This window comes from Hipposideros armiger, unplaced genomic scaffold (assembly GCF_001890085.2).
Source record: "Hipposideros armiger isolate ML-2016 unplaced genomic scaffold, ASM189008v1 scaffold_456, whole genome shotgun sequence".
NCBI classification, from domain to species: Eukaryota; Metazoa; Chordata; class Mammalia; order Chiroptera; family Hipposideridae; genus Hipposideros; species Hipposideros armiger.
The window spans coordinates 425,013-450,770 of NW_017731806.1; the positions used below are offsets into that span (position 1 = coordinate 425,013).

The following is a 25,758-nucleotide window of genomic DNA, read 5'->3' on the forward strand; positions in this document are numbered from 1 at the left end:
AACCTTGACAGGCATTTTTATCTTTAATCTTATTCCTGGTTTTATCTTCTTCCTACTTTTATCACTTCACTGATTTTCCTGAACTATTTACTTTTATACCATTGTAATAATATGTTTTTAATAAACTGCCTAAAATCCTTTTGGATTTATATTCCATTAAGGTATAGAGAAAAAGAAATTAAAAAGCCCCTCTGAAATCCTATAATTACTTTGATTGTCGGCTGGGTTTTCCTTGTGTTATTTGCCTTTATTACATTTTCTGGTTTATGTTCTAGTGTACACACTGCTTAAGTTATGAAATAATTGAGGAAAGCCTTGTATTTTAAACTGTCCTCAGGTGCTTCTCAACACAACGAATACAGTGTATCCCAGGCTTTGCAGTGAACACACATTTAACCTTGGTATAGACAATCAGATGTTTGAGGAAAGGATGGAAAGTACAGTTAATGAAAGTTCATAATAGAAGCGATTGTGAAAATTCCATTCATTTGCTCCCCAGCTTTGAGTGCAACAGGGTGTGACACAATTTGCAGAATCCCCAACAGTCTCCGTAACAGTCTACTTATTCATGCCCTGTAACCAGGTCTCTTTTCACTGTCCTTAATGAGACGGAGCATTTAAATATATAGACACAAATCTGCATCACCGGTCCACAATGTGTTAAGATTCTGTTCTAAAATCTTAAAGGTATTTCTTGTCTGCATTAGAAGGTACAAGTGATTTTGTAACAGGAGTTATTTTCAGAAGCTCCTCCTCTGTACCATGCTCTTTTCTAGATGTCCCAAGGTCTCTGTGTTCCTGACAAGCTGGTGTCAACTAGCCATTCAAAGAGAACATTCTGCCTCTGTGGTTTCAAGTGATTTTCTTGGTAAGGCTCAGTGTGGGCCAATACGAAGCACTGGTTTTCCCACTTATTCCCTTGGCTCTCTGTGTGGTGTTAGGGTGCCAAGTCTTCTGATCTCATCGCATTTTTTCCCTCTAGCAATGCTTTTGTTGTTGAATCTAACTTTTGCTGTTTTGCTGCGTCTTACCAAGGAACACGTTTTACACTTGCAGCCACCTTCACCTTTCAGAAGTGCTCTGCTCTAGCACCTCTGCAGCTAACAATTTCAGGGTTTCATTAGCTGAGACACAGAAACCATGTCCCACTTAAATTCCCAGATAGCCATTTGGCAAAATGAGATCTACTAGATTTAGGGTAAAGATGGAGGAGAAAGAAAAACAGATTAGGTATCATTTCATGCTAGTTATGTGAGAACAATGTTTTTGCTTCCCGATTTCCAGATTCAAATCGTTAGTGCAGCTTAAGTAGAAATATAGGAATGAGAGATATTACATAAACAAGAGAGGTTACATAAATATTTTTTGAAATTTTTTTTATTTCAAATTGTACACATAAAAAAAGACTGGGGCAAAGATTTATTTGTTTCCTTTTTATGTCATATTAACTCTTCAACTAACGTGGTTTCCTCTTGTTATAAAAGTGATGCAATTCTCTCAAGAATCTCTTCCTCTTTCAGGGATTCAGTCAAAATGTATAAGGGCCTGCACAGAAAGCTTTTATATGAAGTATGGTGATTGCGTATTTGGGAGTCAGAGGAGCCCAGTGAAGGGAGAAAACTATTAATGAAAGATAACAGGCAGGTTAAATTCCTACCATGCAACATTCCAGGGGTTTTACCTTTTTTTTCCTTATGTGCTTCATATTTAGAAAATATTTTTTTTATTGAACAAAGTAAATTTATTAAATAATTCAGCTTCCTACTTATACTTATCAACAACATACAAAGGGTACCAAAAAAATGTATAGTTTAAGAAAGAAAAAACTGTATTAAAATTGTAATACTCACTCTATACCGATAACAAAAGGTAAATACAAGGCATGTGTATACATATTTTTGACACCCCCAGTATAACTGCCAAATTAGATCAACATGCGATGACAACTGTTATGGCAAAGACAAAGAAGTCCAGTGATGAAACTTTACAGTGAGTAAATGTATGATTTTCATTAGATTTTTTTTTTTCAAAGTTTGAATATAGATTCCCGTTCTCTCTTTGGGCTGAAGGAGCCCAAACAGAAAGCACTGGGACAGAAAGTCAAGAGGGTGAGAAAACCATTGAGGAATGGAGATGTGGGCTAAGCGGGGAGCCATGGCCCTCCTCTCTCTGGCAGCTTCACCAAATTATTTACAAGTTTTTCATATTGGATATTACTTGTGTGTAGTAGTCCTCCCTTACCTGAGGTTTCGCTTTCCATTATTTCAGTTACCAAATATTAAATGGAAAATTCTAGAACAATTCATCAGTTTTACATTGCATGCAGTTGAGTAGCATGATGAAATCTCGAGCCGACCAGCCTGGGACATGAATCTGCCCTTTGTCCAGCATATCCACACTGTATACGCCACTTGCCCGTTAGCTAGTAGCCCTCTCAGTCATCAGGTTGACTGTCGTGGTATCACAGTGCTTGTGTTCAATAATCCTTGTTTTACTTAATAATACCACATTCACATAACTTTTTTTTAAAGTATATTGTTATCACTATTCTATCTATTAGTTATAGTTTTTAATCTCTTACTGTGCCTAATTTATAAATTAAACTTTATCATAGGTATGCGTGTACAGGAAAAAACACAGTATATATGCGTTTGGTACTCTCTGCACAGTATGTATGGGTTTCAGGCATCCACTGGGCTCTTGGAACGTATTCCCCTCAGATAACCAAGAACCTACCAGGTTTCAAGTTGGTCTGTTAGGTTACAACCAATGTTTGTATGACATCAATGAGCTCATTCGGGATCGGTTAATAGGAGAATGAACGCAAGTGTAACGTGGAGTTATTTTGGTTCCTTGGTGTGGGGCCCTGGAATAGCGGATGTAAAATTTTAACATTTAGCATGAAAGTTAGAAAGTTCTCCGCCAGGTCTATTTTTAGAGAAATAAAGGGAGTGCTTGCACCTGGGCGCCCCCCCAGTCTTGCATGACTCTGGGCCCCAGTGGGTTGCACTTCCTCCTGTGATCAAAGCTCCTCTTACACCTGCTTTGCTCAGCACTCAGAGGCAAATATTCGCATTTTATTGTTTTTGTGCATTTGTAACATCAGCCTCCACCACATGCTGAGCTGCCTGTCTGCTTGGCTGTCCAGGCCCTCTCTGGAGGTACCAATTATTGTTTTTGTTAGTGCTTTGCTTATAAAGATGTATAGGTTATGAGAGGTTTAATCCTAAACTTATTTTTACTGTAAGCTGTTCTTTTTTTCCTTTTTTTAAATTATAGTTAGTATACAATATTATATTAGTTTCAGATATATAACATAGTTATTCAACATTAATATCCCTAACAAAGTGAATAAGCTCTGTACTTTTTAATGAACATTTCTGCAAAAATACATCATTTTTCAGGAACACGTGTCTTGTGTTATAGTAGAAATCCTGTACTTTGTACTTGCAGATACTTAATAAATGCTGAGAGATTATTTACAATTAATTAACTATATCACAAGAATTTTAAACAGTGATTCCAAGGAATGATTATGTTGACAATGAACCAAATTATAAAAACTTAGCAAGATCAAGTGACTTTTCTAGCATAGAAAATCTTTAAAAATCATTTTAATTTGCACAATATATTCATCACTACTATTTTAGAGAAACAGATGTTAACTTTTCATTTTCGAAGATTGATGAACAATCATCCATTAGTTCTTGAAGCTGAATAACAGGAAACTGTACTTGTTTTTCAAACCATTTGGCAATTGCAAGAAGCTGCTGATCACAAAACGCACGTCCAATAAACTGTAGTCCTATTGGCAAGCCTTGGTTTGAGAGGGCCATAGGGACACTCACTGCCGGCAGTCCTGAGGAAAAGAAATAAACCCATTAGTTGATTAATTCTCCCTCCTAAGAAGCAGAGACCTTTTCCACTTTCCAGTGCTAGTAGGTCCATGACAGGATAAAGTTTAAAAAGTAACAAAAATTATATGATATACATGCTTTTGTACCTTCCTTTGTTCACTTAATGACATATCTTGAAAAATCACTACTATATATCAGTTCACAGAGAACTTCTTCATTCCTTTTATAGCTGCATAGTATTCCACTATGTGGGTTTTACCATAATTTATCCAACTGTTCTTCTATGGTTGGGCATTTAGGCTGTTTACAGTATTTAGCTATTTTACGCCATGCTCCAGTGAATTTCCTTGTGTACATGCTTTTTGGTATTCTTGAAAGTTGCTCAGATGAACAGAGATTGCTTCATAGAAAGATAAATGAATATGTAGTGAGATAATGCCAAATTTCCCTCCAAAAAAGTACCATTGTGAACTCCTATCAACAAAACGAGTGCTTTTTTCCCTACAGCCTTGCTAATAGAGTATATTGTCGAACTTTTGAATTTTTGCCAATCTGTTAGATAAGAAACAGTCGCTCAGGGTAGTTTTAATTCCAGGTTTGGGGCAGAGATAGTGCAAGATCTTGGGATGTCTTGTTATATCATAAAATAAGGAAGCTTTCATAAATTAATGGGGACTGGTTCAAAGGATACATACAATCTGAAGGGGCCCCTGTTGGCTAAATTGGGAACACTATGAGCATCAAAAACAATAATGACAGTAATTGTTTAAAATATATCAAATTAAAAAAAAGGAAGTGATTCTTTAGAGAAGACTGCTAACTAATACATGTAGAAGGAATGACAGAATTAGAAAAGTCAGCATTTTATAATTCTCTGGGTAATAATTCAGGCAGCGTATCATCAGTAGATGCTAAAACTCGGTTTAAGGTTATAGGGGAATGGGATATTCACATGGTCTCAAAGTATTGCTTTACAGAACACTTCACAAATTGCTTATAACTGATAAAAGGAAAAACCATTTTCTTACAAGGAAAACATCTGGCAGTTACTTCCTTAACCAAGGATTCAACCTAGTTTCTAAAAATGGAACAAACTAACATTAACTGTTTCCTGACATGAAGAGTGTAGTGTTTCTGCCAAAAGTGTTTAGCTAAACCATCATGAGGAGGGAATCTGACAAATCCAGGTTATGGATGGGATATCCTAGAGGACAAGTGGACTGGACTCTTCAAAAAAGTCAATGTCACGTAAAACAAAAAATTTTAAAGGTGGGGGATTGCTTATCAGAAACTAAGCAGGCCAGAAGAAAGTAGGCACAACATTTTTTAAGTGCTAAAGAACTGTAGAAACAGAATCCTATATCCAGCAAAAATCACCTTTAAAAATGAAAGGAACATCAAGACATGCTCAGAAAGAAAGTGAAGAGAATTAGTTTGCCAGCAGACCTACCCTAAAGGAATGACTAAAGGAACGTTTCTAAACAGAAAGGATATGATAAAACAAAGAATCTTGATACATCAGGGAGAAAAGAACACAGTAAGCAAAAGTATAGGTAAATATAATAGACTTTCATCTTGAGTGTTCTACATTGGGTTTCATGATTAAAACAAAATTATAACACAGTCTAAAAAAACCCCCAGAAAACTGAGGGGGCTGTTCTACATTTTAAAGACATCATAAACAAAAGTAATATATCAGGGGGGAAAAACAACTTATAAGAGACATTTTTGGTACAATTGATCATTTAATTTTATTAATTTAGAAAATTTAATTATTTAAATTAAAAATGTGAAAATTTAAATATGGACTATACTTGGTGTGTGACTGTACTTAGTTAATTTTCTTAGGTGTGATAATGGACTTGTGGTTATGTAAGAGAATGCCTTTATTCCTAGAAGATTCATGCTAAAGTATTTAGGGGTAAAGTAGCATGATGTTGAAACTTTCAAATTACTCAGCTAAAAACAAAGTGTGTGTGTGTGTGTGTGTGTGTGTGTGTGTGTGTGTGTGTGTGTGTGTGTGTGTGTGGAGGGAGGAAGAGAGGGAGGGAGGGAAGGAAGAAGCAAATGGGGCAAAATGTTAATAAGGATGAATCCAGGCAAAGGGCATATGGATATTCATTATACTACTTTTTCAACTTTTCTGTAAGTTTGAAAATTTAAAAAATTAAACTTAAAAAGTATGTTATTAAGTGGCTTGATTCTGAACGTGAGTGTGTGTGGTAAGTACGTGTGTGCATACACCACAAGGGCAAGCTACTGCCTTCAGGAAACAATCTAGCTAGAACCTAAGTTGAAGACCAGGGTGCCTGCTGAAAGTTAAAGAAAACCAGACGTTCTGGAAGGGCCCTCACCCGCCATATTTACGGCCTGTGTGAAAATGTCACCCTGGGCACTTCGCGTTCTGTTGTCCTCTTTGATGAACTCCAGGTATGGCATGGCCTCACTCAAGGTGGTGGGCGTTAGCAAGGCATCCACTCCAGAGTTAAACACATTCACAAAATCATTAGCAATGAGTCGTCTCACTTTCTGTGCTTTCACGAAATAATTCTCATAGTTTCTGTGGAAAAAAGCAGATATTTGAAGGGCGTCATGTTATTTCTTTGAATCAATTCTCACACATAAGGTCTATTAAAGAATCACTGATTCTTGGCCTTTATGAGCAGGTACCACTAAGATCCCTCACAACACATAAAAATGAATTTTGTTCATTTGTGCTGTCATTCGAAAAGTTTGTACATCTGGAATTTAATCAATCAGAATTCAGTACAAGATGCAATTCTGCACATATAATCACAAGATATTAACACGTCCAGGGACACCATGATATCAAGTGAGGAAAATCAAGTATAACATTTAAGTGACTTTCCACAGGTTACAAAGTTTGGCAGTGGTAGGACTAGAACTAGGTCTCTGGAGGCTCATTCCAATCCTCGATTATAATGTCTTATTTCGTCTATAGTATAATAATTAAAATTATTATAAGGATTCTGAAGTTCTGCAAAATTCTAATATGCCATCAGAATTAGACACTTGGAAACAGGCTCTGGAAACAAACTGGGCAAAGTATGCAGTGTTTGCAATTTTGTATTTTGTGGATAGCCACAGCGCAGGAATGGAAATGTGAAATTCAAGAAAAGACGCTTTATTACAAAGATTAAGCAATTAGCCAGACATAGGAGTGACTGTACGTCAATGATGCAAAGAAAGGGAAACAAAACGCTCTGTAGATCCTCCTGAAGCTGCTAACAAAGACTGGCAAAAGTACTAACCTTCCAACTTCAGTTTCCTCACCTGTAAAAATGGATGTAACACCAGCATTACTGCAGACCAAATACAATCAGCTAAAAATGGGAAATCTTTCTTACCCTAAAATAATGCTATAGAAATATCAGATGTCCTTACTATCATTTGACTATAGGGTGTGTGGAGACGAATGTAGGCATCACCTATAATTTATACAACAATAACACTGATGGACTAAATAAGGTGCGGACGAAAAAGGGGCCACATAGTAAACCTGACAAGCTCAGGGGAGGCCAGCATGGCAGGCTCTACAAACTCAGGAGACGGAAATTAACCACACAGGAAGGTCTGAACATAAAAATTCCTAAATAAAAGCTGGTTGTGGTGGGTAGTCACATCCTTGGCCTGTAGCTTCCTTGACAAAGGTCAATCTTTACCTTAAGTGGGCCTGTCTATTGTCTTTTTGCATCTAAGACAACACACACTTGGAATGTCAGAGTAATCCGCTTTTTCCGGACCCCTCAGGGCACACCCACTGTACCAGAGATCACAGAATTTCCTCATTGTTATCTTGTTCCCGAATACCATCTCTATTTGCTGTAAATGTTAATAATCATTAACTATTCTGTGCCCACTTGTGTAAAAGAAGTGTGTGTCTCTCCGTTTTACCTTTTATCCAATCCCAGAGATTTCCCTGCTCTGCTTTCTCCCACCCCCTTAATCTACCACCAATGGATTTCATGTAACCCTTCTTATGTCTCCTCCTTTGATTCTAATGCATAAAATAAGCTGCAAAACTGCCATTCTCCAGAGCATTTTCTATATCTGTTGCAATTTTGCTTTCCAGCAATTAGTTTGTCTCAAATAAACTCATTAAAGTTCTCTACAGGTTTGGACGTTTCTTACGTCAACAAATGTATTAACATCATTCCTCAAACCTGAATTTTACAAAAGAACAATTACTTCCATTTTCCACGAAATTTCTTCCTACTTTAAATATGGTTGGAAAGCAGAACTTCTGCTCCTATCAGTGATGCAGTAATAGGGATGGGACTTACCCTGCCATCTTAAACAACTAGCAAACAAGACAAAATGAAACCACCGTTTTCCGACATTAGGCAACAGGCATTCAGGAGAGGGTGGCCTGAGAGAAGGGAAGCAAGTAAGTGAAGCCCTTTGATTTCCCCAGAGTGAGGCCTGGATGCAGTTTCCAGGCCAAAGCCCAGAGAGGGGGAACCTCAACAGAGTTTAGGAGTGGAGGGAGGGGATTCTCAGGAAGTTAAGGCGATCAAGATCGGAGGTTCAGGGAAGCAAGGACAGCCAGGATTTGCAGGGCAGAGTACTGGACGGGAGAAAGCACACAGAGAGAGCTCAGAGGATTGCTTGAGTGTGGTGAGAATATTTAAGATCTGCGCCCTTAGCAATTTTCGAGTATATAATACAGCATTATTAACTACAGTCACCATGCTGTGCATTAGATCCCCAGGACTTACTCATATTATCACTGGAAATTTGTACCCTCTGACCACCATCTCCCCATTTCCCCCAGCCCCTAGACCCTGGCAACCACCATTCTACTCACTTTCTGTGAGCTTGGCTGTTTAAAAATGATTTGCATGTAAGTGAGGTCATACTGTATTTGTCTTTCTCTGACCTATTTCACTTAGGATAATGCCTTCACAAAATGGTTAGTAAACTTATAATGAAGACAGTCTAAGTGGGAGTCATAGTAATTTAGAATTATTTCTTGGAGCAAACATACACAATGGAAGGGAAAACAGTTGATTCACTAAATTTTTCAAGAGACAGCAATGTAACTTCCTGCTTAAGGTTCTAATAGCAATAAGCCAATGTGGCAATAATAGTCCAGGCACATTTAATGAGGCCAAAATCCTTTGAGACTTCCTATACTTAGTTTGTACTAATCATTTAGCTAGTGCATCAATGTTTTTGAATAACCAGGAACCAAAAGTACCATAAACAGGCCTTTAATTATGATTTCTAATTCAAACCATAAAGATTCTGCTTCTTTAGTAAATATCTCAACTTATAAGACCTGATAGACATACTACTTTACTCGAGTTTCAAGAATGCGGAAAATTCCTAAACTAATTATCTTACTCTTTTAATAAGAAAAAGTTTCCTGAGAGAATTCTTCCTCTCACCACATCATTAAACCCCTCTCGTCTGGTTGCAGCATACATGGCTTCAGTAGACACATCAATGTCACATCTGTGACCTGAAAACAAAAAAGAGATACACATTACTTGAAAAGTAAGTAAGTTTTGGCTGAAAAGCAGACCTAGATTCACATTTGTGACCGACAGTAAAATTTCGGGAGATTGCCCTTAATGGTTCCTCTTCTGTGTCTGCCTTGTGACTGACTGACCAGTCAAGAACCAAGGAGAGGGAAGAAAACAACCAAGAGGGAAACCTCCTTTGTTAACTCCCTCATTTGTTCATTCAAATGTTTACTGAGCTCCTATCCTGTGCTATGCACTACATTAGATGGACTGAGAATACAAAGATGAGACACTGTCCCTTCAAGGTATTCACCATCCAGAGAGATGAACCATACATACAGAGATATTTATAATGAATAGTGTAAGCATAATGCTAAAATAACAAAGGTAAAAGGATTCACTGATTTACTTCTCTAAATCATTAACACTATCTTTCTTAGGCAATAAGGTTTTTTTCCACTAATAAGTGAAACTTTCAAATGTTTGAGACAACTACCTTAAAAATCCCAAAAAAGCCATCTTACCATATTCCAGTCCGTCAAATCTTGCCATGTTCGATGCCACTTCCGATGTACATAATACATGGTAGCAGACAATTGAATAACTGGTGTGGGGCAGAGACACTTCAATTACTTTGGCCCCCACAGACTCAAAGAGGCTCGCGGCTTTGGACCAAAGGGATTGAACTTCACTTGATAATTCTGGTACAAGATATTCCTTATTGGAAAAAGTTAAGATACAGAAATTACAACATCTATATAGATTATTTTATAAAAATGTGTACTCCAGAAGCTTTGGCAATGCATTAGAAAATCTGATTAAATTGCTAGTAGGTAGCTAGAGAAATTGAATAATTTAAGAGTGTTTATGGCATGACAAGCATAGAGCCCTGAATATTATGAGCTAGATATAACAATACTAAAGATTAGAGAACTGGTTGGAAAACTTTCACTTGTTAAATGTTCATTATATGTCAGGTACTCTGCTAGATGCTCTTCAAAGGTTCTCTCAATTAATGCTTTTAACAATCCCATGGCATTATCATACTTAATTTTATTAATAAAAAATATTGAAACTAAGGAAGTAAATGTCCTAATGTTACATAGCAAGTAAAAAGAGGATCTAGGATTCCAAAGTAAGTCCATTTCTACAACCTGCACTCTTTCTAAATCCTTAAGAAAAGGCACAGCTATTACCTTAATTGAAGATTTTAAAGAAAGGAGTATTTCTCTATAGCAGTAGTCTTAACTAGGGCCAATTTTATCTTCTTCCTCTCAACCGGGGACATTTGGTAATGTTTGGAGACATTTTTGGCTGTGAGGTGGTGGTGGTGGTGGGGGAGGCGAGGGTGCTACATCTAGGGGTAGAGGCCAGTGATACTGCTGAACACCTTACAAGGCATAGGACTGACTCCCACAACAAAAAAATGACTGCTAAGCTTAAAATTAAGAAAAATTTTAAAGGTCAGTAATTTAACATATTTACTTTCATGTATGAATGACTCAATTGCTACTGTAATAAATGCGGTAGTAATACTAGTAGTAATAATAATAATACTTATTGAGCCTTCACTATGCAACGTATGGCTCTGGGCTACAACCTTACATCAGGGATTAGTAAACTATGGCCCATGAGCCAGATGGACTTGCCAGCTACTTTTGAAAATAAAGTTTTATTAGAACACAGTCACACTCTTTCACTTACATATGGCCTATGGCTGAGTTAAGTAGTTATGATAAAGACTGTGTGGCCCACAAAACCTAAAATATTTACTGATTGACGCTTTACAGAAAAAGTTTACAGACCCCTGCTTAACATGATTATCTAATTATTTTTATTGTGGTATAACTGACATACAACATTATATTAGTTTCAGGTGTACAACATAATGACTCAATATTTGTATGTATTAAGAAATAATCACCACAATACGTCTAGTTAACATCTATCACCATACATAGTTACAGAGGTATTTTTTTCTTGTGATGAGAACTTTTAACATCTACTCTATTAGCAACTTTCAAATAGGCAATACAGTATTAACTACAGTTGCCACGCTGTGTATTACATCCCCATGATTCAAACCCCACCACTCTCTGAGATCAATATTGTTATTATCCAGATTGTTATTTTACAGATAGGGAAATTGAACTTGGAGAGATTAAGCCATGTGCTCAGGTCGCATAGCTAATAAAAGCGGCAGAGCAGGGATTCAAAACCAACCAGTCTATTTCCCAAGTCTGTGCTCTGTACTTGACACTATTTCTGTAAAGTAACGGAAGGAAGAGTTACCTTCGGAATTCCTATGCATAGTTTGCTCACGTCTGTCAAATTCGGAAGCATAAATGGTTTAACAGGGTCTTGTATTGTGGTAGAATCTTTGCAGTCATGCCCAGCCAGTACACCTAAAAAGAAAAGTACTTGTGAGTGACAGACAGATTGTTTTACAGTGAAATTGTACTATTTTGAAGCTGTATGGAATCATATAAATACCCAACACAACTGCTGCATCATCCACACATCTGGTTAAGATTCCCGGCACGTCCATTGAGTTCACCAGGGGAATGAGACCATGACGAGAAACTAAGCCGTAGCTCGGTTTTAAACCAACAACCCCGCAGTGGGCAGCTGGATTCCTGGTGGATCCTCCTGTGTCTGATCCTAAAGCCCTGGAATTTAAACGGATTCTCTTTAGAAGAATGACGTGTCTCTAATTTTATTTGGAATCCACCTTTGGAAATGTGTATTTTTAAATTGTATTACACAAAAGTAAAACATGCTCGTCTCAGAGAATTCTTAAAATATAGATAGAAAAGGGTAAGCGGTAACAAAATATCCCACCATCCTGAGGCAAAAACACTGTTAACATCTGTCATATTAACTTCAAGTTTTTCTTGAAATGCATTTTTCTTTCATAGTTCAGGTCATTTTGGAACCATAGTTCCCATCTCTTTTTTTGACTATCATGAGCCCTTCACTATGCCATTAAAATTACTAAGAATTTAAAATATGTATACTATTCCATTATATCAATTGGCAATTTCCAGTATTTTAAAGTCCATTCTCTCATCAATATACATACAACTCTTACACCTTCCTTTAATGGCAATTTTACAGTATGCTTTTACCAACTAAACACACCCCTCCCAGAAACTCAGGTACAGCCTTTCTGCTACCGCATTTAGAATCATGGATAGAAATGCACTTTATTTAAACATTTATGTTGTTGCCAACTAGGATATTAACTGCATAATACTTTGTAAAAACACCTTTAAACATAAATCTTTGCCCATGTATCTGATTATTTTTTAGGCTAGCTTCCAAGAAGTAGAGTTGATGGGCCAAAGTGTCTGCCTTTTATTATCAGTTCTTAATATATATTGTCAAATTACTTGTCAGAAAGGTTATGCCAATTTATATTCCCAATAACAGGGAATCAGATTATGTTTAATGTTTCATTATCATCACTGAGTACTAGTTCTAAAAATATGGTTAATTTGATAACCAAAAAACTTCGTTAGTGTGCATTTTTAAATAACTTTTCACATTTATTTGTATTTGCATTACCCAACTATGAAGTGTCTGTTCATTTCTTTGCCCAGGTACCTAAAGAGTATATGTTTTTCTTACTGAAAAAAAAAAAAAAACTTTGAGAACATTATGACAAGTGAAATAAGTCAGTCACAAAAGCAAAACTACTGCATAATTTCACTTATATGAGGTACCTAGAATAGTCAAATTCATAGAAATAGAAAGTAGAAGTGTTCCAGAGGTTAGAGGGACAGACAAATGGAAAGTTATTTTTTAACGAGTTCAGAGTTTCAGTTTTGCAAATGAAACAAGTTCTTCTGGCTGCACAACAATGTGCATGTATTTAACACTACTAAACTGTACACTCAAAAATGGTTAAGATGGTAAATTTTGTTGTGTATATTTTACAATTAAAAATTTAAAATTTCAAAATATTTAAGAAAAAAGGTTTTTCTGATTAGAAAAGTGTACATGCCTACTATTTAATTATATAAAATATTATATAACTATATAATATAAAGTGAAATTTGTTATAATTACTGCCCCATAAAAATTCAGTTATCAATTTTGATATACATTCATCCAGAAACTTCCATGCAACTAACATATATACATATGTAATCATTACTTTTAATAAAAATAAAGTCATGCTATACATACTACTTTGTAAATTGTTTTCCACTTAACAGTGTTTTTTTGGGTATCCTTCTATGTCACTAGTACTCTAGCTCATTCTTTTTAGTGGTGAACAGTATTCCAAGAATCTCCCTGTTTTTAAAACTATTATAAAAGAAATGAGTCAAAAGGGGAGGAAACGAAGCAGAACACTTGATGGTTTGGGACTCATTCCATCTGGAGTGACTCTGGCTGGGTCTGTGCTTCTCTTGACTACACCCAGAGTGAAGCAGCTCTGCACTGAACAGGGCTTCCACCAATCACATGGCCCTCGTGGTTTACAGAAAATGCAAATTAGATTGCCTTTCTTACCAAGTCCATTTGAGCCACAAAATCAGACTGTTGTTTTCACAATTTCTAAAAGGATACATTTTCTTATTAGGATTCACTGACGGTTGTTTAAAAGTAAAACTTACATTTCTATAGAAATTATGTGTCAAAATGCCATCTTCTCAAAGCACTTTCAGAAAGATGAATACTAAGTGGGGTGATGAAGACAGAAAAAAAAGCACCTAATCTATTGCAGTCCTAACTTGTCAGAACTCCCATTAATATTAATGCAGTGTTATAAAATTTCACAGAGATAAAATGAAATGGTTTTACTTGTTAACAAGATTTCAGGGAAACTAAAAAAAAATAAATTGTAGAACTTAAATCCCATAGCTCTAAAAAATGTAAATAATTTATTGCTTGCAGTGTCTGTGAAAGAGCTTAGTTTCAGTGGATAATTAAGGAGAGATAAATATAATAACAGCAATATTTATTTACTCTTCTTTAGGTGGTTAAGAAATGCTTTATAAATGGGACTTAAGACATAAAGCATGATTGATGCTTACTAAATACAAAATATGACAGTGGAACAAATCAGCTCCCTTGGAAAACCTTTACTTACTGATATATATTTTTGTTGTGGATTGATGGAAACACTATTTTAAATATCCTATTGACACATAGTAGGAGCACTTTTTTTTTTTTTTTTACAAAAGTCAGATTTCACTGAGGGATAAACCATAGCTAACAATTTAGCTCAGCAGCACTCAGCTAAAGCCATGGTATGTTAGTCCCTAAATATTTGTACAATCGGTAAGCTGACACCCAAATAAATTATTTAAAAAATGAAATTCAATGAAGTCCATTTATGCTAACTGGTTTATTTCGCAAGATCCATAAAGTCATGTTTTAAAGAAAACTATATACAATAGAGGGAGAGTTTAAATGTTATCTTAAAGTTAAATGTATAAAATATACATAAGTGTACTGTACAGTTGAGTGTATTTATAATATAATTTTGATACACCATTGAGCACAATAGCTCACTGAAAAGAAAAATACCAAGGTACGAAGTTCCCTATTGTTGGATTTTGCCTGTGGTTTACGACTGTTTGTATTGGGTTGGGTTTTAAAGTACAGAAGGAAAAAAGCATCTTACGCAAAGCAGGTGAACGCTGATACGGCCGCCGCACTCCCCCCTGAGCTTCCTCCAGTTATAAGCCAATCTGAATCCTCGTTGTCACCATGGGGCTTCTGCTTCCTCTTTTCTCTATATTGTTTGGAAAAACTCCAGGGGTTTTTAACTGGTCCGAATATACCATCTGTGCTTCCACATCTGAGATGAAAAAGTGAGGCAAGATACTTAATAAAACTTTCATTTTATGTGAAATTCTCATCTCATTATTTGCTTCTGACACTGTATATAATCAACTGTAAGTTGAATTGAAAAAGATAGATAACTTTCTTTAATTAGATGGTTAAGGAGGTGGAGGATGGGAAGAGCATTTGTGGTAGAAAGTAGAGAAAACTGGTCTGCTAAGAAATGAGGAATTTTTTTTATCCGATTTGATCATCTAATTCAACTTAAGATAGTTTTCCTTGTAAATTAAGGTCTTCCAGTTAGAGTGTCACAAACATTCAGTTAACAAGTTTTTTCAAGGAATACTTCTTTTAATCAGAAGTCTTAAGGAAAGCACTATAAATGGAATGCTAGTAACTTATTTTTAAAATTTGGAAATAATTTCAAGCTTACAGATAAATTACAAAAATAAAAATAGTATGAAAAGAGCTTTATACCTTTTACCCAGATTCACCTATTGTTAACATTTTACCTCATTTGTTTTATCATTTGTGTGTTCTGTGTGTCTGAACATTTTTTTTTTCCTGAACCATTTAAGGGTAAATTATATTGTTATGACCCTTTACCCCTAAGTACTTTAGTATGTATTCAGTGTTTATTTCCTAAGACTAAGGGTATTCTCTTATACAGTCATAGTACAATTATCAATCTCAGTAAATTAAACATCAGAAGCAATACTTTAATTTACAGTACATAATCCAATTTTGTCAGCTGATTCAATAATGTCCTTTATAGCATTTTAAGCCCTCCCAGTACAGGATCAAGTCTAATCAGATATTACATTTAGTTATCATTGTCTCTGTAGCCACTTTTTTTTACTTTTTTAATCATTCACCAGTCAATGGACACTGAGTTATTTTCAGTTTTTGGCAATCTGAATAAAGCCACAATAAATATTGTACTGAAAGGCAGTCAGTGCTTTGGTATAAACATAAGTCTTCATCTCTTGGGTAAATACCCAGGACTGAGATTGCTGGGTCACATGGTAAGTGTATGTTTAACTTTATAAGAAGCTGCTAAACTACTTTCCAAAATGGGTGTGCCATTTTGCATTTCCTACCAGCATTGCATGAGAAATCCAATAGCTCTGCATCCTTTTGTCGGCACTTCATATTGTCATTTTTTAAGCCACTCTAATAGGTGTATCTCATTGTAGTTTTAATATGTATTTCCCTAACGACTAATTATGTTAAGCATTTATGTATTTATATGCCAACTGTTTATCTTCTTTAATGAAATGTCTACTTACTTCTTTTACCCATTTTTTAAAAAAAATTGAGTAGTTTTTTTACTAAGTTGGAAAAGGTTCTATATATCCTGGATACTAGTTCTTTCTCAGATATATGTTTTGCAAATATTTTCTCCCAGTCTACAGCTTGTTTTTTTGTTTTTTAACAGTATATTTCTAAGTACAGAAATTCTTAATTTTAATAAAGTCCAATCATTTTTTTATTTTATGGATTGTATTTTATGTGTCCTAAGAAATCTTTGCTGAACTCAAAGTCACAAAGATTTTCTCCTATGTTCTCCTCTGTTTGAGGTTTTATGTTCTTTAACCTGGAACATTTTCACAGCCTTTGTTTTCTGATGTTGACATTTTAGTAGAATATTCTCATTTCAGATTTGTCTTTTGTTTCCTTGTTATTAGCTTTGGGTTATACATTCTCAGCTGGAATGCAGCACAGGTGATCCTGTGTTCCTCTCAGGGAGTCACATCTGGGGGTTCACAATGTCCACTTCTCCCTCACTGGTGATACTCATTTTGATCAGCTGTTTCAGGTGATGCCCTAATAACCTATGTTTGAGTTTACTCCCATGGATTAATCCATTCACCATAAATTCACTAAGTGCAAAAAGAATGAAAAGACAGGCTAGGGTCTTGGAGAAAATATTTGCAAATCACCTGTGTGATAATGGACTTGAATCTAGAATACGTGCTTATATATGAAAGAACTCTTACTACTCAACAAGACAAACAACCCAATAAAGATAAAGGGCAGAGGGCAAAAGATTTAAATAGATTCTTCACTAAAGAAGATATATGGGTAGCAGAACAAACATACCATGTTTAACATTGTTAGTCATCAGGGAAATGCAAACTAAACCAAAATGAGATATGACCATATACCTATTAGACAACAGAACATAATCTCACAGAGGGAGTGAGAAGCTGGCATTAGAGTCCTTAAAAAATCACCTCACTACTTTTAGGGACCTATATTCAATGAAATTAAAGACACAGATGGAAGAAATATAGGAGAAGAAAGTTTCAATTTTACTTACCCCATAGCAAACTCATCTAAGTTTGTTTTTCCCATTAGAAGAGCACCCTGATCCAATAATTTCTGAACTACTGTAGCATTAAAAGGTGGTACATAGCCTGGAAAAAAATTCAGCTATTTTTGTTATAGGAGAAAAAACAGTGAACATGTAAATCATATTCAAGAAACAAGATTTTAGATTGCAATTAAGGAATTTATATTGACATATGTTAATTATTCTTAATTTAATTAATAGGTACTTTCTTTCAAAAGTTAATTTTTCAACTGCTATGTTTTCCAAAGACAGTCTATATATTCACTATTTTTATAATCTAAAAACTTTGATTTAAACAGTACTTGAAAATACTGAATGATAGAGATGTACCCAATTCATTTGAAACTAATCACAAATCATATTTTTGCTCTTTGTCCTTGACTTTTTCTTCTCAGATGATACTATATCACAGTCATTTTTATCCATTTCCAGTCAGAAATAGATTTTTATTGTTACCAATTAAAATTTTCTCTATCTAGTGTATATTCCAAAACAATTAACACCAGTCTCCCTATCAGAGGAACCTGGGGGCACACACCTCAGAATATTGCTTTTAGTGTGTAGTACTCTGAATGACCTTCTTCCATTTCATTTTCCTCTAGGATCTAGATATCTTGATAAACATGATTCCTTTTTTTTTTTTAGCTGAGCCATCCTGCTACCTGTTGGCAGCTCAGCGGCTGCTCAGCTCGGGCTGGACTCGAACCGCTGTTGCTCAGAGCTCAAACTCTTGAGCGAGCTCTTAACCAACTGAGCCACTCGGCCGGCCCAACATGATTCCTTTTTGACCTACTAAACTGTAAAGAACAAAACTAAGCATCACTATACTCAGATAAGTACAGCGATATAAGCGGCAGAAGAGTCAGGAAATAAAAAAACAACAGGACAGTAGATGCTAATGATTCATCACACCATCCTCAAGAGAGGGGTAATGACAGCCCCTTGATACTTGTCCCCATGTTATCAGTGAGTGGGAGGTAGAGGTCGCTTGGTGTTTGTGGTGATCAGGTACTGAAACTTCCTAAATAGGATTCATCCATTAAGCTGGACTGCCTCTAAAGAATAATTTTGCATTGTGAAAGAGCAAATAGTAAAAAGGCAATATTCCATCCCAAGCATTTCCTTTGCAGATATAATTAGTCTGAGAATACCTTGGTGCTTTAGTATCTTATCTTTAATTTAAACTGAAAATGCTTCCTTTTATAAAACTATTAATGCTCTGATCAGTTAAACTTTACCTTTCAGCATGTTTGATGCACATGTTGTCTCAATGCCAGACGTGCTAAAGTTGTCTTTTACAGCAACAGGAATTCCATCTAAATCCCCAAGTGAGTGACCTGTAGTAAAACCCCAAAATAGAAGATATACCTAGCACAAAATATAAACACACACCGATATAGTTATTATAATAACTACTAGTTTTTGGTCAAGATACTTCTTCAGAAACCACATTTTTGTTAGAAATTATTACCGTTGGACAGTACAAAGCGTCACATATCCAATCATTTTCGTTATACCTCATGGCAAGTTCTTTATGTTTAAAGAGTCACTTGCCAAGTGGAAACTGCTATATCCAGTCAAACTCTTTCTCTAGGGATATAACAATTAAGTGTAATTCAAAGTAATTTACCTTTCTTGTATCTTTTCTCTGATTCTTCAGCTTGCTTTAAGGCCACCTCTTCTGATACAGTAATGTAAGCGTTTAGAAACTTGGTCTTCTTGATAAGAGAGAGACATTTCTGACAGAGCTCAATTGGAGTAATCTGGCCTTGTTTCAGCGCCGCAGAAACCTATATACAATTCAAAAACCCTTTGCTGAGTCTGCAGAAGTTTCAAAGATTACACTGACAGGGGCAGATAAAGTGGTTAAGCATAAAATTTTGAAGTGAAGCTTGGATTCAAAACTAAGAGAACCGATCAATTCTACACTTAATGTAATGAAGGGGGGAAACACACGATCAGCTTGAAGACAGGTTGGAGGGCACCACATTCACAGCCCTATAAGGAACTTTGTTTCTAAGTCAGTCTTGGACAAATGAGAGCAGTGGTTTAGGTATGCCACCCTGTCTAGAAGTAGAGGCCCAGCATGGGTGAACATGGGTTAGGGTAGATTGTGTACTGAGAGTAGCTTAGTTGCAACACAGGCAGGCCATAGTGGAAAAAAAAGAGAAATGAACTGGACACGGCATTACAGGATTTTATGGATCTAAATGATCTTTATTAAAATACAGCTTTATATTTACATCTATTGTGGAATTCAAGCAAAAGCCATTACAAATTGAGAAATGCTTATAAAACATGGGTTCAAAAGCAAACTAAAAACCAACTTTTCTGAAATCTTGTCTTTGCTGCATTAGGAAGGCTAGTAAAGACAGCATAAAAATAACTGCACCACCAGTGACCAGAGCCTGTATACTGATAGTAAGTGAAGCCTGAGGTGAAGTAATAACTATTTAATACTTCCTATAGGAAGTAATAACTACTTACTTATCAGATAAAAGGAAATGAATAACAAAGAAGCCACAGAGAATATCAAATCTTTGGAGGTAATATGAAAAAAGAGTTAGATGAGATGGGAGCTGAGAGACAAGAGGGGTGGGTGAGAAGTAAAATATTTGAGTATTTACCAAGAGCCAGGTACTGTTGTTGGCTTTACATGCATTATTAATTCACTAATCCTTAAATCAACCACAGAAGTGAGGTATTAACATCCTTTTAGAGATAAAGAAACTGAAGCTCAGAGAGGTTAAGTGATTTGTCCCAAGTCACACAAATAGTAAAGGGCAGAGATAATTTCTTAACATATGCTCCTTCACCATTTCTCTCTGTACTAGTGGAAATTTAGTTTGTCCTCTAAGTTGACTGTATTTTCACATGTCCTAGACATAAAGCAACAGGAGCTTGCATTTAGAGGAAAATCTGCAAATGATACACTCTCAGCTGTTGAATAAATCATCAAAGCAGTGGTGGTACTCTTAGGGCTGAGGGTTTTAAATGAGAAAAGCTATGGGAACAGGCCATCAAGAGGACCAACGGACTTGCATTGGGGGGGGGGTTTGGGGAATGATTCAGGGATGGGGAGGGGCTGCTGGGTTTGACTTAAAGGAAGTAACCCTATAACAAGAAGAGAAGGTTCTGTACAGTGGTTTGTATGAAATGTGAAATCTTTAGGAGCTGGAGAAAAATAAAAGATAGCAGTGTATTCTAATATTGTACATATGGAACGAGAAAAAAGGAGACTGTGGTAGGCTGAGTGTAAGTCAGAACAAGCAAAAACCGAAAGCTAGAGAGACAGAGAGGTATCTAGGCAGGCCTATCCTGTGGTGACGTTGTAAAAAGGAGGAAATCATGTCTGCCCCTTTCTCTCCTTCTCTGCTGCAAGTCCCCTAATGCCTACTATCCCTCAAGCTGCTTTCCGACTTGCCAACTGGGATGAGAATAAAAGGAGTTACAGTTGTGGTTACAAGGGCAAGAAATATGATTGCTTGGGGGCACTCATTTTAAATGGTGCTGGTTTTTGATAGGACCATTTTTAGGAAATCCAGATTTGAGAAAATCAGTTAAGGGAACTGGAGAAGGGAGATGAAAACAAAGATGCTAATTAGCTAGAGTGGACTGAGCATAAGGAGTATAAGATATAAATAGTACAGCTCTCCTGAGACAAAACTAAAGGTGTCATATCTGAACATAAAATGAAATCAAACGTAAAAGTTTTCGTTAAAAACCAAATTCTCTCTCCCTGGCACTTCTTTTCTCTAATGGAAACTAGGCTTCTCCCTGAGGCCATTGCTTCTCCTGCAGCTTTCTCAAAGGATGGCTGTTTTAGTGCCTGGCAACCGTGTCCCATAGAGCCCAGTGGGAGAAGGGAGAATGCGCGGGCAGGCAGCCTCCTCCTTCTCTCAAAACCCCCAGCTCATCTGAAGCGTGGGGCTTGGAGATGCTCTTCCTCTCCCTGTGTGTTCCTCTAGTTTCCCTGGTACTCCTTGTCATGCGCTGAGGATTTTAGCAGCTACCTCACTATGGCCTTCTTCGCTATGGCTCCTGTTGCTACTTTTGTTGACTTCAATCTTCAAGTCATGTACACCGACATCTGGCTTCCCTCTCAGTTCCAGACCTCATCCCAGTTACTAAGTCTCATGGCCACAGCCCAGACTACATCATTACCATTATCTGTATAACCTCCCAAACCTCAATTCTAGTTATTCCACACCTCCTGACCCCCAAGATAGAGGCTTTATAGTTCATTTAATCTTTACATCCACACTACGGGGCTGATATTATTTTCATTTTACAGATAAATTACTGAAGTTTCTGCTTGAAATCACATGCCAGGACGTAGCAGAGCTGGGATTCAAACAAGGCCAGATCTTATTTCCAAAGCCCATGCTTTGGACCACTATGCTACTTCTCTATGCAAGGTGTTACAACATTTACTACTCTGCAACAAAGCGGAGAACATTAACTTTACAGAGAGCATCAAAAGATCACTTAGGAAAAGAACTGTTTTTTTTAAAAAAAGTCTTGATAGATGCTCATAGGAGAACCCTTGAGGGCTTAGTGTCCAGTTGACTTGTACCTTTAACACACTCATTTAACATTCATGTTTTTGTCTCCACTGTTCCAAGAAATAGCATGTCAAGATCACCAGCTACCTCCACATTCTCAAATCCAATATCACCGCTCAGTCCAGCAGCATTCAACGTAAGAGATCACTCTCTCTTTGAAGCATTTCTTCACTTGTATCTCAGGACACCAAGCCCTCCTGGGTTTCCTCTTGTCTTAGTGGACATTCCTTCAAGTCTCTTGCTGGCTCTGCTTCCCACTGCTGACCTCTAACTGTTGGAAAGTTGTAGGCCTTCTACTTTTACCCTAAACTTCCCAGGTGATCTCATCTGGCCCTCTAGCTTAAATGATCTACACTGTTGTCAATTTATAGCTTTATACCTAGTCTCTTTCTTGATCTCCACACGCCTACATCCACCTGCTTACCTGACATCTTCACTTGGATATCTAGGAGGCATCTTAAAATCACCACGTCCAGAACAGGAATTTTGATAACATTAGCATCACAAACATGCTCCCTTTAGTCTTTCCATTTTGATAAATGTTACCATTACCCTAACTGCCCAGGCCAAAAACCTAAGCATCCTCCTTAATTCTTCTCTTTCCCTTAAACTCTTCCCTTAAACCATCCAATCTGTCAGCAAGCTCTAACTTAAAAAGCAATACCCACTTCGCATTACCTCTACTCCCACCACACCATCCATGCTGCCATCATCTCTTGCTAAGGCAACAGCCTTCTGATTGGTCTTCCTGCTTACTCATTTGCCTTCCTAGATTATAATCCTTAAGAGTAGCCCGAAGGAGCTTTTTAAATTTTAAATCAGATCATGTCCACAGACTGACAACTTTTCAGAGGCTCCTCATTACACTTAGAATAAAATCCATACTTCTTACAGTGGCCTAAAATGTTCTCCATGATCTGATTCCTGCTTATGTCTCTAACCTCATCTTCCACTATTCTCCTCATTCACTTCTCTCTGGGCGTGCTGGCTTTCTTGCTATTCCTTGAACATGTCAAGCCTGCTCTTGCTTCAGGCTTTGCACTTACTGTTCTCTCTGCCTGAAACACTCTCTCCCAGATCTTTCTAGGGCTCACCCTTTGTATCCTTCAGGTCTCTGTTAAATATCACCCACCCAGTCAGAGGAACCTCCCCTGACCACTCCATCTGAAACATTCAGCTGCCCCAGTTAATTCTCGCATTTCTTTATAGCACTTAATACTATGTGGAATATTATTTACATAAAAAAGCTTATTTAATGCCTGCTTCCCCACAGAAATGTAGGTTTCATGAGGGCAGGAGCTTCTTTCGACCTTCAATGCTAAACCCCAGTGTCTAAAACATAGAAATGCTCAATAAGAGTTAGTTGAATAAATAACTGAGCTGTTTAAAATTTGGAATCAGTTTTCTCATGGAACAATAATTAAATGGTCTTAGGCTAGACCCCCAAGCAGCCTACTGGACATAGTATTAAACTTTAGGATTAATAATATTAGCCTGGTGTCTGGCTCCTAGAAACACTGGGATCATGCCACAGAAAAAGGTAAGACTCCTCCCCCTTCCTGAATATACCTGGGTAAAATTTACAAGTAGGAGTTTTACCTCCTATTTGGCCCTGTACCTCCTTTTAGTGTTTCCTCCCAGGGCTCCTCTGTTGTCCTAAGCCTTCACTTAGGTCTCCCAAATTGCCTCAAAACTCCATAGGTTCTAGCCCTTCCCCTTAATTTCATCCTCAGCAAATTTTCCCTTTCTTCAATTGATTATCTCAACTAGGGTGTGATGAATGAGAGAAATTTGATTGAACTATTATAATTTACAACAATGGATGAATAAATCGTTTAACATTTCCAGGCATCTTTACATATTTAAAATAGAATGTGTACTAAATTAATTTATAATTGTTAGCATTTGGGCAATGGTACAATGATGTACAAAAAATACAGGTGGACAGAAGATATATTTTGGGCTGGGAAAATGACCACCAAGTAATGTTTTACACACAGTAGGTGTCAATAAGTATTTGTTAAAGGAGTGATTAAGTGAAAGTAATCATGCCAGGGCAACCTCCCCTCTACCTTGGGTCAGTTCCCCTAAATGTTTTTCTTTTTTTTTTTAACCCATGGAGGTAAAAGTCATTTTTCACAATGGCTCACACAACAGCAGGAAGGAATGGCACAAAAATGGTGGTGCTAAAAGAGAAAGGGCAGAAAAAGAAAATGCCACATTTTTAAAGTTGTATTTCATTTTAAAATAAGCTTTTGATTTGTTATTAAAAAAAAAAACAAATAGAATTCTTCACTGGCAGGATAGACCAGATGCAATTTAAGATGGTAAAACAATAATTATTTTGGGGAAGAATTATTTAAAGCCTGTGGACTTAAAAAAGCTCTCATTATACTTTATAGCTTTCTAAAACGCTGCCAGCTGGGAAGAAAAAAAACTTCTCAGGTGAAGATAGAAAGTAGGGTAGGTCCTCAACCCCTACTTGTCAAGCAGAATCATCTGGAGACCTGGTTAAACCATATATTCTGGGCCTTACCACACAGATTTGCCTCAGTGGAACACAGCTGTAGTTTTATCATGGTCTGGAGGTGATTCTGATAGCAGTAGGCCTGCGGACAGTTATAAAGACTGAGAGATCTGAGCCAGGAAGCAAGGAGATCTGAATTAAAACTATCAGCAGGGATAAAGCAAGAGAACACATTCCAGACATAATTTCAAGGCAGAATTAACAGAGGTTAGTGATTTATTGGATGTGCCAGATAGGAAGAATCTAAGGGCAACTAGGATAACAGTTGTCCCATTAATAAGAGATTATTAAGAATTCAGATATCAGGTTTTGATTTGTTTTTTAAGATGGAGGTTGAGAGGTTGTCTGGTTACAGTGATGAAGTCAACTTTGGTTAAATTGAGTTTGAGGTGCTTATGGGGCATTTGGAAGAGATGCCCAGAGCACATTCACAAATACAGTCTAGAGTTAAAAAACGACTTCCAGGGAACGCAGACAAGGATAAAGGAATGATTGGTATCTTGGCGGTGGCTGAAGCCTAGAGAATGAATATTTTCAAAGGGGAAAAAAAAGCCAAAAAGCATTAGTTTGGCTTTTGCAAGAGACGGAGTTGCTGGGCTCCTTAGATCTGCATCAGATGAGTGTTGGGGCCAGAAGAAGGCTAAATGGGACCAGCAAAATTCCCCTTATCTGGCAGAAGCCCACTTTGAGACGATGGGGTCGTGACGCAGCCTGAGCAGACGTCTAATTGAGAAACCCGTGTACATTTCCACCCCACAGCTCCACGGTGAAGTCTCCCCTGTTGTGGTCCTAACTGCAGAACGGGTATGGACAGTACAGCCTAAGCCCCCAAAGGTCCGAAACCTCCACCCAGTTCCAGGGAAGGAGGCGGAGAGGCTGACCGGGATGCGTGGTCAGGCCCGCGGACTCCATATCACGGACTCCGCGAATCTTCCCGACCCTGGGCCCTCAGCAGCGAACTGCACTCACTTCTCGGAGGGTTCTGCCCAGCATGGTCCTCATGCCCTGCCTGCCACCACAGGGTGCAAATGACAAGGAGGAAAAGGAAAGGTCAACAGCAGCTGCCGGTATTACATGGGCGCAGCCATCTTTGGTCGGCACTGAACCTTTCAGCACCGAGTACTTAGATTGGTCGGATTGCAGCCGGAGGAAATGATCTTTGCATGCG

The 25,758-nt window shown here is 37.2% G+C and overlaps 1 protein-coding gene across 4 annotated transcripts; it reads right to left on the bottom strand.

The window, feature by feature from the left end:
- Positions 1 to 1,706: 1,706 nt before the first annotated feature.
- QRSL1 (glutaminyl-tRNA amidotransferase subunit QRSL1) lies at positions 1,707 to 25,697 on the bottom strand. Of its 4 annotated transcripts, XR_002126573.1 has the most exons (12): positions 25,560 to 25,697; positions 19,129 to 19,288; positions 18,737 to 18,835; positions 17,466 to 17,562; positions 14,982 to 15,158; positions 11,840 to 12,015; positions 11,639 to 11,751; positions 9,871 to 10,063; positions 9,225 to 9,342; positions 6,225 to 6,417; positions 4,004 to 4,257; positions 3,781 to 3,859 (listed from the first exon to the last, which is right to left on the bottom strand). XR_002126573.1 is itself a non-coding variant. In XM_019665875.1 (11 exons), exons 1-11 carry the CDS (start codon positions 25,590 to 25,592, stop codon positions 3,642 to 3,644), a joined length of 1,590 nt encoding a protein of 529 aa, XP_019521420.1. In that variant the 5' UTR covers positions 25,593 to 25,697; the 3' UTR covers positions 1,707 to 3,641. The 4 variants fall into 4 exon arrangements, 3 of the variants coding, with proteins under 3 accessions (XP_019521420.1, XP_019521422.1, XP_019521421.1); XM_019665875.1 differs by lacking the exon at positions 4,004 to 4,257 and having other exon boundaries at positions 1,707 to 3,859; positions 6,212 to 6,417; XM_019665876.1 differs by lacking the exon at positions 4,004 to 4,257 and having other exon boundaries at positions 3,759 to 3,859.
- Between the last annotated feature and the right edge of the window lie 61 nt (positions 25,698 to 25,758).